This window comes from Bombus affinis, chromosome 1, assembly GCF_024516045.1.
Source record: "Bombus affinis isolate iyBomAffi1 chromosome 1, iyBomAffi1.2, whole genome shotgun sequence".
Classification (NCBI taxonomy): Eukaryota; Metazoa; Arthropoda; class Insecta; order Hymenoptera; family Apidae; genus Bombus; species Bombus affinis.
The window spans coordinates 19968780-19982018 of record NC_066344.1 but is presented as its reverse complement, the minus strand read 5'-3'; the positions used below and the strand labels follow the sequence as shown (position 1 = coordinate 19982018).

Here is a 13239-nt window from a genome sequence, read left to right as displayed (position 1 = left end):
AACAATTTAAATTTGTTATTTCCGTTTCGTTTAATTATTCCAAAATTCAAAGATATGTTATCTGTGAAGATGAGCAGTCGATTACGCAAAAATTTCAGATACAAAGATCGGTTTGAGTTGTTCGGAAGGGAACGATATCTCATTGCATCTTCTTCGATGTATAATACGTTCAAATGTATACCTTCCATCTGTGTTGAAACGCAAAAATCTGAAGAGTTTATTTGAGATGTTTGTAAGAAAGTTCTAAATGTATTTTTTTGTCAGTTTCTTTTTTTAAACAAATAACCACGTACAATGTAACTATGTAGAAAATTATGCAAAACTTTACTTGTTTTCTTCGATCATCATTAAAACATTATTTTGTATACAGTAATAATTAGATCACGTATATTTATGCAAATGCATATGTGTCTGGATACATCTAAAAGAATAGAACCTAAACAGAGACTTGTTTTATTTGGAAAATATTAGAATGAGTACTGTACTTTAAGTATTTTATATGTTATATATTTAAGAAGATATTATATACAACAACTTTAAATTCTGCATAAATACAGTGCAATAATAACAGAAAGCATCGATTGATTTTTGCAACGTTCCTAATCATCGATAAATTTGTATTTCTAATATTTAAATCAGGGTTATGCTTGCAATAATGGCCAAGTATTACAAGTACCATGACTCACATTATTTAATTGAAAAGATGATCCAACCATGATTCGATTCGTAACTATATTTTAAACTGCCAATCATATTAATGAAAGTACAATTGTCTTGTAACGTGTGATACGTACTCCAAAATTATTACACATTAATTAAATTAACGTATTGCAATTTTAAATTAATTTTGCGAATTTAGAAAAACGAAGCACGTCAAAATAAACTCATTTTCGTTTAATAAATTTATTCAGTGATAAGATATCGTCGTTCATCTCTGTTATGAGAGACATTTAACTCTGATTGATTAAGCAACGGCTAAATGATTAAATACATAATCGTTCCAATTCTTTTTTCTTCTACAAGAGTTCCTTTTTTTGTTTTTAAACGAATAAATAATATTCCAAAGCACTACTTATGGCATTGTAAACCTCAAGGTATTGAGAATTTTGCAAAAAGTATAGGCATTTAATGACGTCACTAATATCTTCGGGTACTGAACTATTAGCTCAAAATAAAGCAAACTTGGTAGTTCGTTCAAAAAACAAGAAACAACATTAGAACGAATTCTGTATAGTATGAAACTAATAGATAATAAATACAAAACTTAATTCATTGCAGAAGCAATATTGAAATGTCCTAATACATTGCAGGCACGTTATAACTACGTATATACACTTGTTCTTGTCTAAAATTTTTTTTCACGTACCTCTATAAATTCTTTTTAATACCACGACCATAAATTCTTTATATAGATGAGCTAAATTGAATAATCAAAATATTTATCTTATTTATTGTTGTATGAGAAAACTTCTCAGATCGAAGTTACGCTATTTCTAGAAATAAATGTAGTGATGAAGCAACTCTTTTTCGAGGTAATTTTTTTACGAGATTTCAAAAACAGTAATATTTTTTCAAATAGAACCCCATATTTTTTATACCTTATACATTAACCAATATATTTTTTATTCTCTGTGCAAAAGTATCAAATATAGTTGTATCTGAAAATGCGGGATTTAAGAGATACTATCCGATTATTAAAATATAAATCGTCAGTTAGTATTGGTAAAATTGAATCCGTCACCTCTCAACGTTAAAACTTTTCTTCGATAAATGATATCTATGCTTGAAAGTGCAGTCTGAAGTGATCTTTAACTTCAAAGCCATTCGATGCTATACACAGAACGTACGTAGCATAAAACATCGCTTATAACTATTTCGAATTGAGCATTCTAATATCTTTCACGATGAATCAACGTCTCGCGCCTGAATGGACTTCAAAACGGTAATTATAAAACCATTTTCAATTTACTCTCGATTTAAGTTCGACGTACATGTATATATATACATATGTATGTATACTGTGATAGCTGACTAAATTCTATTTAATTTTAATTTTCAGAATTGACTTTCAATCGTCAATTAAAATATGTCGTGACATCTATATACATTTTCAGATTGCTTTCAAATTTTAGTAATGGAGTCATGATAGTCATGTTTTGTTATATACATGCGAATAACATTTTAAGATGTCTTATACATATAAGACATCCAATATATATCTACATAAAAGTTTTCTATGGTGAATGTTGAAATTACATCTGTAAATCATTAAATATAGATACTATACCAAATTTACATTTGTTTCTTGTTTGCTCTAAACCTTTACAAAAAAGAGAAAAGAAATGCTCTATTAAAGTCTGACGTGTCTTTGGTAGACTCTATATATTCGCCAGTTTCGTGTGTAATACTCCGAATTGTATGTACTGTCCAGAACAGTATCTACTTTTGATCTGTATTCATCATATTGCGATAGCCGTTCAAATTGCATTTTGACGCATTATTAACCCTTAGAGTACTGAATACTCGCGGCCTATGCGATCCGTACGGACGATGCGCAGCTAGCGCTGACGATCGCTATGGACGGAATACTTTTTCGTTAGACTGAACTCTATTGATTGACTATTCAAAGTGCAAATCGTAATAAGTTATAGTAATTCTTTTGCACGAGATTAAATGATTCAAAAGCGTTATTTTTTAGTATTAATTATTTATTATAAACATTGAAATTTACAATAAACTAGAATTTGGGTAATAAACTAGAAAACTAAATTTAGTAAATATAACACAAGTTAATAATTCAGTTGTGTGTGCAAAATTTCAAAACAATTATCGATACATAATCCGACATCGCATTTTCTGCATTCTCTTATTTTTCACACAAACAACACATTCTCTTCTTGATAATTGGATGCGACTATCCACGAAACAGGTAGACAACTGTTATAACGAGGCATTATTGGCATTTGTTTACTGCCGTTACTAAGGAATGCATTTATATTTATCTCACACAAACGTAATAGTATTACTTCTGCGTAGGTGTTCGGAAAAATTGACAAACGAATACATGCGTCCTTAGTCCATGCCGGGCACTTACAGAAAACGCATATATGTGTCCTTAGCCCACACCGATAGCTTTCGCCAGACGCCTATATGCGCCCATAGCACTCTAAGGGTTAATATTGTGTGTATGTGTGGACGAGTAATTTTCACCTTCTTAACATCTAAAATTGTATAGCAAAGTCCGATAAATATTCAGCTTTAATTTTTACCTATAACTAAACTTCCTGTCTCAACGTCGACGTTTCTGAAATAAAATTTCTCATGTGTTCGTACATATTACAAACCACGAGCATAGTATATACTTCTCACATACTTTATACTTTCGATCCATCTTCGATCGCAAGTATTTCTACAAATTCCAAGAATCCCTCGACCAGATGCTTCTTCCCAACTACGCTGGCATTCGTTCGTTTCTCATGTCGGACAACGAATCGCTTGTGCTTTCGATCACCGGTTGCATCGATAAGAGAGCGAGCGGAAATGCAGAAGCAAAGGTACGCAGGAGCAAGTGTTACTTACGGACTGGTACTTTCTTCGGGTCAACGATGGCGAGACGTTCTTCGACCTTGTCTAGCTTTTGGCGCAATTTGCTGCTCCTATCGGCAACGGCGGTCAACTCGGCGGTTAGTTCGGCGAAGATGTCCTCGGCGGTGGTGAGAAGTGACGCGAGTTGCTTCAACGAGGTAGTCAACGCGCCATTCGCCACCGCCTCCAATTCGGCGCCCACCGGCCAACCCTGTGACGTCGATCCCGCCGGCACGTGTCCGCGACACAAAAAACGCGGTTCCACTCTTCGCAGCACGAACGGCATGATTTCTCAAATGAAATCAAGCTATACACATTCACACATAACACTTGAACCGAGAAGTGGAAACACTGCGCCGCGCCGTCTTGAACGCGAGACACCCGGTCTACCGTCACAAATTTGCGACGCTTATCGGACGATCATTCCCGCCAGTTATCCAACCGAGCGAGAGATTTCTGGCGGTATTAAAAGACGAAACTCCCTTCAATGATTGTAGGAACTGCATTTTCTAAACTTTGAGGTTTAACGTAGCGATTATCTTCAACACACTGTACACTTTTATTATTGGAAGATATATAACACTGTTTCTCTCTTCACTTTCCAATTATCATTCGAATCTCCTTACTCCCAGTCGCATCTTTTTGGATAACTGATACAGCTTTGACGGTTACCGCGAGTTTCTTTTAAACGATGATACTTTTTCCAACGACAACGAGAATGCGCGATATCAGATATGAATTTTTAAATAAAGTTTCGATTAAAACTGTCATATTTGAGAATTAGAGAATTCTTACAAAAGAGAAACGAACGAAAGAAGGACGAACAACGCGTCCGCACGACGCGACGGCGATATACAAAGTGCCGGCCGGCCCGTCGTCGTGTCGCCGACCCGTTCTTCAGTTACACTCCCATTCATTTTGAACGCACCTAAGGCGCCTTTCCTCACACTCATGGCAGCCATCTTTAGTGACTTGAACGTAGCTGCAAACCAGTACATACCAGTACCTAACGTCGATAACGTTGTTTCAATTTTCTTATAATACACGAGCGTTAACGAATGTTAATACAGACGAGTATATAAGATAGGCTTAATATCACATACGAGATACAGGATGTACGCTATCACCCAATGTGATCCTTCCTTTCGTGTCAGCTTCCAGAATTTTAAGACTTTAGAGTCAGTAGAGATCCCGTACCATTATAATGTCGTTCCCAACGTTACCGACTTAGCGTAGAATAAGATTACAGCGTTTGTATTGATTGCCAGTAAAACTAAATTTAAATATGGAATTTCAAACAGAATATTGGCAGAGACGAAGTACAAGATAGTGATTACACTTTTCGTCGATAACAGTACCACCAATGAGACACGGAATAGACCTATTAACCAAAGTATATTTTCGTCCTAGGGTTCGGAGATACTAGAGCCCCCTTACTCTTCTAGTATCATTTCCAACGTTACCGATTTAGCGTGGAATACGATTATAGCGTTTAGAGTGATTGCAATTAGCACGAAATGTGAAATTACAAGTAGGGTGTAGGAGCAAACGAGGCACAGGATCGTACGTGATCGTATACCTCGTCGGTGATAGTACCATGATTGCATTTATTAACAATTGATACAGTCGTTTACTTACTATTTTTAAGAATTCATTCCATATCTAATGTTAAATTTTATAATTTATTAACGAAATTGAAAAAATGTAGAACAAAATATAAACGACTCTTCTTTTGCAATTAATCATTATTTGATGAAAGAAAAATTTTATTTTGTTTCTTCTTCTTTCCACTATAATTTCTCTATTTTTTTAAAAAATATCTTTCTAAACACATCTAAATATGTCCACCTATACTTTTCAAATTTTATTAAAAGAACTTCACAAGTGTATAAAACCTAATTTGGCGAACAATGTATCACGAATTTAGTGAAAATAAATTATTCCATCAATATCTAATTTCTTACGTTTATAATGTATATACATCTAGACATAGAAAGTTCGAAAATTAATTTGTATATCGTACAAGAGAGACCTCGCTGAATTTTGTACAACCTTTTTTCCTGTCTTAAACATATATTTTTCATCGTATCATAATGTTTTCTTTTTCTTGTAATGTTTACTTGATTTTACATGTTTAATATATAATAAATATTATTTTATACGCATGATAATAATCTACACCACAAACTTTAATTAGCGTAAGTATATAACACCTATTAATGCTTTATACTCATAAATTTAAGATAATATTTATGAGTTATTCATATTTGATATTGTACATATAATTGTACATATAATGAGCATATTTGAAATCAAATTTTACAAATATATTCCACGTCTTTTATTATTATGAATATTAATATCGTTCTAATTAGGTCAAAATGTAATTAAATACATAATTTGATCTTTTAATCGCACAGACAAATTTATTCTAAAGCAAATTCATTGTTGCAACAAATTTTATCCCAAGCGTCTTGATTCAATTTAGTGTGAAGTAAGCTTTAGAACTGGGGTGAAGTAATTGATAGTATGAGCTTAACCTCACCTTTTTCGGGTAGATCTAATGGATAAGGGATAGCAACTTCCCTTCTTTCTTTAATTTTCTTCGCATGTGCGATTTCACACGATAAAATGTGGTACAACACGAAAGTTCAAAATGACCCAATTACGTTCCAACATTTCGCATTTCTTTCTTGGTAAAATAGCATCAGCTATAAGACTGGCAAATTTTCATTTCAAACCATTATTTCAATTTAAATTTAGTTCTTACTATTTCGTTTCACAACTTGTTCAAGATATCATAACGTATAGTTAGTTTTAGCCAAATTCAGATTTATCAGAAAAAGAGGGAATTACAGAAATTATATTAATTCGATAAATGAGGGAGTATTAATCCAATATTGATATTCAATGAATGAAGTTTTGGAATATTCTTCGCTTCAACGAATATAGGAATTTTAACTATTTGTGGTATTTAATAAATATTGTTCAAATACAATTTATAACATGTATGTAATTATGTGTATATGTTTCAGCGAGTTACAAAGAATTTCTGATAATGGTATGTAAAAATAACAAAATGTTTCGAATTTTCTGTATACAGATGAGCAATTTTTGGGACGATAAAATAGTCATTTAGAGCAGGAATTTGTAAATTTCAACGTTGTGACATTTTAATGATTCACCGAAGAAAAATGACTGGAATATAACAACACCTGTTTATTTTGAAATAGAAGTTGCAGAATTTTTACTGATGTCAAAGTTCAATTAAATATCAAAAGAGAGTAAATTTCATGCATCACATATCTGACAAAAAAGGCATTCCAATCAACAGTTCCCAATTTATGCATTTCGTTAACCTTTCTCGTTTCATGCATTCTGGGAATTATCGCGAGGGGTCAACGAAAGCTTCCGATAACTCTGTACTCCACTTTTGTTCCTCGTTATTGACATTAAAATCTGGGAAACCACGAAAGGTCGGACGTAGGATGTTAAAAGTTCGCAAACGGTACCTTGTGAAATTGAATTGAGTATTAAAGTCAGCGTATCAAGGTGCAAAAAAGAGCACCAGACAGCTACCAATTACATAGATCTAGATTCGTCGAATTGTCGAAGATACGAATTTCAAATGGCTTTGATTAACTTCAGTTGCTCGAATTTAAACGCGTTCAATCGTATGAGAAATTCCAAAGGTTCCAGTTAGCTTAACGAGACAACGTATAGAGAGTCTTAAAGGCTGGCAGGCATTAAAATAGTCTTGCAAAGGAAAAAAGTTCTCAAGCCTAGAAATTACAAAAAAAATCAATAAGAGCATTAAAGTTATTAATAGCTCATCCAAGACGGTGAAAATTATGGAGAAAAAAAAATAGAGAAGATGTTAAGAAAGAAATAACGATATTTTTCGTAGAAAAATGTCAGGTTTGTAATTGTTATTCAGAAAGTGATAAATATCGATATTATTGATAACTAAGCTGTGGATTTGTACTCAAATCTATATTTTTAAGAATATAATTAAAAAAATAGGATCTCGGTTGGAAATTGTTTTACCTACCGGGAATTATAGAAAGCATTAATGCTTTGCTATAAATTTCTTATAAGTGCATAAAAATTGGTGGTCTACCATTAAAGATGGTAATTGTTTGGTAATATTCAAACTTTAATTACTTTTTATTCTTAACGAAAAAATTTTATTATTGGATAATTTTGGTTTTTTTTTTTTTTGAGGTTTTTCTCAAAGACAGCTCACTTGACAAATCAATTTTGCCAATCTTGCCACAATTTTCCTATCAGAAATATTTTGTTACAATGTTTAAATTACATCGTGAATGTAAGTGTATATTATGTTCTACAGAGCGTTTATTTAATTTAGTTGTTCGGAATATTTATTCTAAATAATAATAGTATGTAGTAATGAAAATAGTTAGAACAATACTTGCTAAGAAAATTTGTGGAAAAAGAAATCGAGAACAACGGAAATTCAATATTTATTACTATGATATGGTGTCTTCTATGTTTAATGCACAAAGTGGATTTATTAAATCGAACTCGCCAATATAGATTATCAAGTTTGTCTTATCTTTTTACCTCGAAACTAGAATAACATCCGAGAGGGATTTCATCATTATACCCAGTGAAATTATTCGAAAACTTGTAAAAGAGAAGAGAGAATTGAACGCTCATCAGTGTGGGGTAGGTGGCCGCGTGCGAATTCCCTCTCCTCGCCGCCGCGTCGCGCTACGCCGTATGGAGTATGGAGAACAGTATCTGGCCCTGGGGGCATAACGTACCCCTTTCCCCGCCCACCTTGTCGATCTAGCTAGCCGACCACGCTGCCCTCACTGATTCCCTCCGCCACTGGTTTGTCTCTCTCCCTCTTCTCTTTATCCAGCTCATTCCGGATCATTGCCTCTTTCTCCCTCGCCCGTTCCGCTAACCTCTTTGTTACCTAGCTTGCTCACTTGCCACGTTTTTCTCCTTTCCTCCAATTCCGCTACTTCGCCCCCACCTTTCTGTTATCCCTCCCACGTCGCTGAACCACCCACCAGATAGCTCGTTCGCTATGCTCGTGATCTCCCTCCAGTTTTCTCTGTTGGGTATTAGAATGGTCGATCAGTCGGTCTCGCTCGCTTCTCAGTGATCCTTCTTTCTCCGATTCGTACCGTTGCTCGTCGTCTTATCCTCGTCTCTCTCAAATGCGCGGAGGCAGGCGCCACGAATTCACTTCTCGTAACTTCGGCTTCGTTCGGTCAGTTCCGGCTGCCGGTCAGAAGAATTCGTCAGTATTCGCCGCGCTGCATTGCCGGCAAGTTGTATAAAGGAGTAAGGTGATTTGATTTTCATAAGAATAAAAGTGCACGTATCTAATACAGAGATACATACGTTTAGAACATATTTGGAACGTTCATGCCGTTCATGAAAATATTCGCCACATTCTCGATATAAACGAATGTTGCTAGAACGAATTGGATCGTACTCTCAATATACGAGAGGTCATACGTTAGTGTCTGACGCCTTTGAATCATTTCGATCTACTTGACTTCGAAGAAAAACGCACTAACTGTCCAAAGTATCTATTCTGAGAAGAACCGAGAGAATAGGACGGTCGATTGGGACATCGATGAGAAGTAAGAAGGAAGGCACTCATTTTGGAGCAGGGAGCATATCGATAATCGCTACTTCGATCATTGAAATTGTGCCGACACACTTCGAACAAGATCGTGCACGGAAACTGGCACGACACGAATACTTGTCCCTCAACGCAAAAAGTTTTTGCAACTCTGTGTACATAAAACCCGCCAGGCAACAAAGTCGAAGATTCTCTCCTCGCAGTGGGCCAAGTTCTTTATCAAAACATGGCCACGTGACCGACGGCGCGGCTTGTAAACAGTGAGTTTGACCACGTGGTCTGCCCCCTCTCTCGTAATCGCCTATCTCTCTCGTCCTGCTTCTCTTTCTCAGTTTCTTTCTCGCTTGCTCGCGACACGCAGAACAACGTACATCGTAGCGTATTCTCGGTCGGTCCGCTGCCAGCTGCGGGAGAGTTCGATTCGAGTGATCCGTGATACTCTGCTTTTCCTCGCAGTTAGTTTACTTTCATCTCGTTTTCTCCGAAAATAACAATATATCTTTCGATATTGTGTGTGCAATATCATTCATGTGCTATTTATTCTATTTCTGGTCGCGCGCCGGTAAGGGAAATCGAGTGACAAATCGTGAATATAAGAACACAGGGCTTAATAAAATAAATAAATAAAAGTGACCTCCCCCTGGTTCTCGTTTCGATTTGTTATTAGCGGCGTAGTGTTGTTAACCCGTAGAAGTGGCAGTGTTAGTGATATCGATAGTTTCGATCGCAGCGCGACCATCGACTGTTACGGCGACTTTTCGCGGATTCTCGGTAAGCAGCGCGATATTTGTGAACAGACACAGCACCTCGCGAGATGCTCGGTATCAAAGTGGAGTACACAGAGGAAACGAACATGATGGACTCGGTGCCGGTTTCTGCGTCGGGGTCGAAGACCGGGTTGCAACCACAGCAGGGGGTACCATACGACCTTGAGAGCGGGTTTGAACCTCAGACGAGAGCACGGTCGCACACGTGGCCGCTGCCAAGACCGGAGGAATATATCGAGGGAAACGTGGTGCCGAGCGTAGCGGCTAGCAAAGAGGGCGTCGAAGGCGTCGAAAGTGGCACACCGCCTCAGCATGGCTCTCTCGGCCAAGGTACTGGCCTGCTTCCGGTCAAGAAGAATTCGTCCCGACGAAACGCCTGGGGAAATCACAGTTATGCCGATCTTATTACTCAAGCCATTACCAGCGCCCCCGACGAACGGTTGACGCTCTCACAGATCTACGAATGGATGATGCAGAATATACCATACTTCAGGGAAAAGGGAGAAAGCAACAGCAGCGCTGGTTGGAAGGTTAGTTTTAGTTTCTTCCTTGTGCGTCTATTGTATTTAGACTGCGGATGTTTATGTCTTTGTGGAAAATTGAAATGTACATAGACGTACGGATACTGATATACGTGATTTCCAAAAATAGTGAAAAGTGAAACGGATCTCTAAAAATATGGATTTGCACAAATATCCGTAATTTAATTTTATTAAACAATATTTTCCCAATATTCCGTTCCTTTTCGTTGAGAAACACGTATATATTTTATATTATCGGGCATAAATATTAGGGTATCTCGTTACATTTATTGAAAGTCTCTAATTAACTTTATTTTATTTAATCCTTTACATTACAAATAATTGATTTATAGTAAAACGATTAGAAAATAAAAATTTCATTTGTATTAAATATAGCACTCTCTTCTATACTAATTTACAAACAAATAACGCGAGTGAATTGACAAGTTACATATTGTAGGTTAGAAACTCTTGTACAGTTTTACAGTTTTACTCCATATAGGATAATCAAATAATCTGTACTTGGTAAAATCTGCTTTAAAAATTTCATATGCCTTATTACCAATTTTCTTATTTTTGTAAAAGATTATTTTTTAATATTAATAGTTTGCATCTCTTAAGCTGTAATGTTACTAATAATTTGAGTTCAATTGTGCAATACTTATGGTAGTTTTAATGTATTTGACACTACTAAAACTACAGAAGAAAGTTACCATCTATACCTTTCCGCCGTTTTCGCGTTCCCGCCTAGATCTTACGTAATAGCCATGCGCGTTGTAGCGATACTTGCGATGCTCTTAGTACCAAACAACTCTACTTTTAAACTGATTAATTGAAAATTTTCAACATTTCGCGGCGTGAAAGTTATCGCGTTTTGTCGTCGACATAATTATTCAAAATTGATACTCGCGAACGGAGGGTGTGTCTCGTACCATTTGTCAGCATTATGTTTCATTTGTTCATACAAATCTAGCCAGAATTGAATATTTATTGGCGAATATATTAAATTATATACTTTCCAATCACGTGGAAAAGATATAAATATGTTCATCGTTGTTAATTTTTTAACTTCAATGTAACTGGCTGACTAAAAAAAAAAAAAAGGAATTTAAATATGAAATAATTGAAATAGAAAATGATCTAATAGGTTCGAAAATATAAACCTCCCGAAGTATATCGAAAATAAGGTTTTCATATGTTCTTCAACATTAATACATGTATATCTTAACGGCATAAAAATAGAATTGATCGGAAATGTTTGAAGGAACGCAACAGGATTAATTCTAGAATTCTATAAAAAGATAGTTTTGATGTGGAATTAATAGACAACATATTTATATTGAATTTCAAAATTGGTCTCCTATAAAAGATCAAAAATCCGAGATTTTGCCTGAGGCTCGCATGTCGAATATTTTTATTACAGTGACTGGTATTTATATGACACATAATGAAAAGACAAAATATTTGTTTATTGAGGGTTTAAAAGCTGTAAGACTCATAAAATTAATATTAATTAGTATTAAAGATATTAATTTAGAAGTTATTAAATGAAAATTGCTTTAAAATGAATTGACTAAACACGTGAAAGTTTCATCTCTCTTGTGCTCTTTTCTTTTTCCATGTACATGTAAAATCTGTCAGATTTTAAATAATACAAATTCTAAAATAATAGATACAGACAAGTTATGAATTAAAATGGATTAAAAATTTTTAAGAATCAGCGAAATATCATACGTAAGGTTTCAAGATATGACTGATAGCAAGAAATTAACTGTTCTATCACACATAAGTGATCGATGTAAGATTTCCTGTGAACAATTAGAAGCAACTATTTTCATGGTCAGACAGTTAATGAGCTTACGCTTTTTAGTAAACAATGTTGGTTTACATGACTATGCTCGCGACTGGTTACAGCGATTCAATTGAGATTCGACAACTCGTATTCTCTCGTCACCACCAAAACATTGACCGTGAATACGAGTAACAGAGATAGAAAAGAGAGAAAAAGAGGAAGAAAGAGAAAGGCGCCAGCGAGGCGTTTTAGATTTCTCGGTATGAATATACATTGAAAAGTCAAAAAGTATCTAAGCACTTGCTAATTTTTATCAAGATATATTCTGATTAGAAAATTATTACGGATAAATAGTACTGCAATGATTTTGTTTCTCATGGCCATAGCTACAGATCCATAGCTACGGATAATGGTGTGAAAACTACAAGGGATGAATATGAGTCACATTTTTGTTTATTTCGCATAAGAGAGTAATTAGAAATAATAAAAGAATTTTACTTGCACATTTAAAATAAAACAACAGTTTTTAAATATTAGACACACTTCTTAAATTAAATTGCATTGAATTTCTATATTTTCTGTTCTCTTGATCATTCCAAAAATATCGATTACAACACTATCCTTAGTTTTTTACAAAATCTTCTAATTTGTCAACTACTTAAAATTTTGTTGTTTCCTTTTTATTGGATATACCTATTATTTTCTTTTAGATATCGGATATCATTAAAATCAGGAAAGTATAAAAGTGGACTTATCACTTTTATCCAGTGTGATTTATAATGTTACGACCCACACGAATAGATTTTTAGAGGTCAATATGCAATAATAAATCTGGCATATGAAGATTATTTGAAAAAATATGATAAATCGACTTTTTTATTTTCTAATTTCTTTGCTACTCGATGGTTAAGAGGCGATGCTTTAATATATATTTACGAAACGGTGTAA

The 13239-nt window shown here is 34.8% G+C and overlaps 2 protein-coding genes and 1 long non-coding RNA gene across 7 annotated transcripts in view; 2 read left to right on the top strand and 1 right to left on the bottom strand.

Annotated features, from left to right (window-relative positions):
* Positions 1–4467, bottom strand: part of LOC126917411 (mucin-4) — a 212139-nt gene extending 207672 nt beyond the window's left edge. Inside the window, exon 1 of one of the 2 annotated variants that reach the window (XM_050724244.1) lies at positions 3580–4467. In XM_050724244.1, coding sequence (XP_050580201.1) covers positions 3580–3871 — 292 coding nt within the window. In that variant the 5' untranslated portion in view covers positions 3872–4467. The remainder of the gene's footprint in view (positions 1–3579) is intronic. The other variant, XM_050724253.1, reaches the window with a different exon arrangement.
* The window catches only part of LOC126917799 (forkhead box protein O), a 339440-nt gene that overhangs the window by 32144 nt on the left and 294057 nt on the right, over positions 1–13239 (top strand). For 2 of the 4 annotated variants that reach the window (XR_007711064.1, XM_050725096.1), the window contains exon 1: positions 8715–10508. Coding sequence is in view for 1 of the 4 variants with exons in the window: in XM_050725096.1 (XP_050581053.1) it covers positions 10026–10508 (483 nt within the window). In the remaining 3 variants the exon portion in view is untranslated. Of the gene's footprint in view, positions 1–8714; positions 10509–13239 lie in introns of those variants that run through there. The other 2 variants (XR_007711067.1, XR_007711066.1) reach the window with 2 other exon arrangements.
* LOC126918292 (uncharacterized) overlaps positions 1–13239 on the top strand; it is a 263782-nt gene that overhangs the window by 58306 nt on the left and 192237 nt on the right. The gene's annotated exons all lie outside the window — the stretch shown is intronic.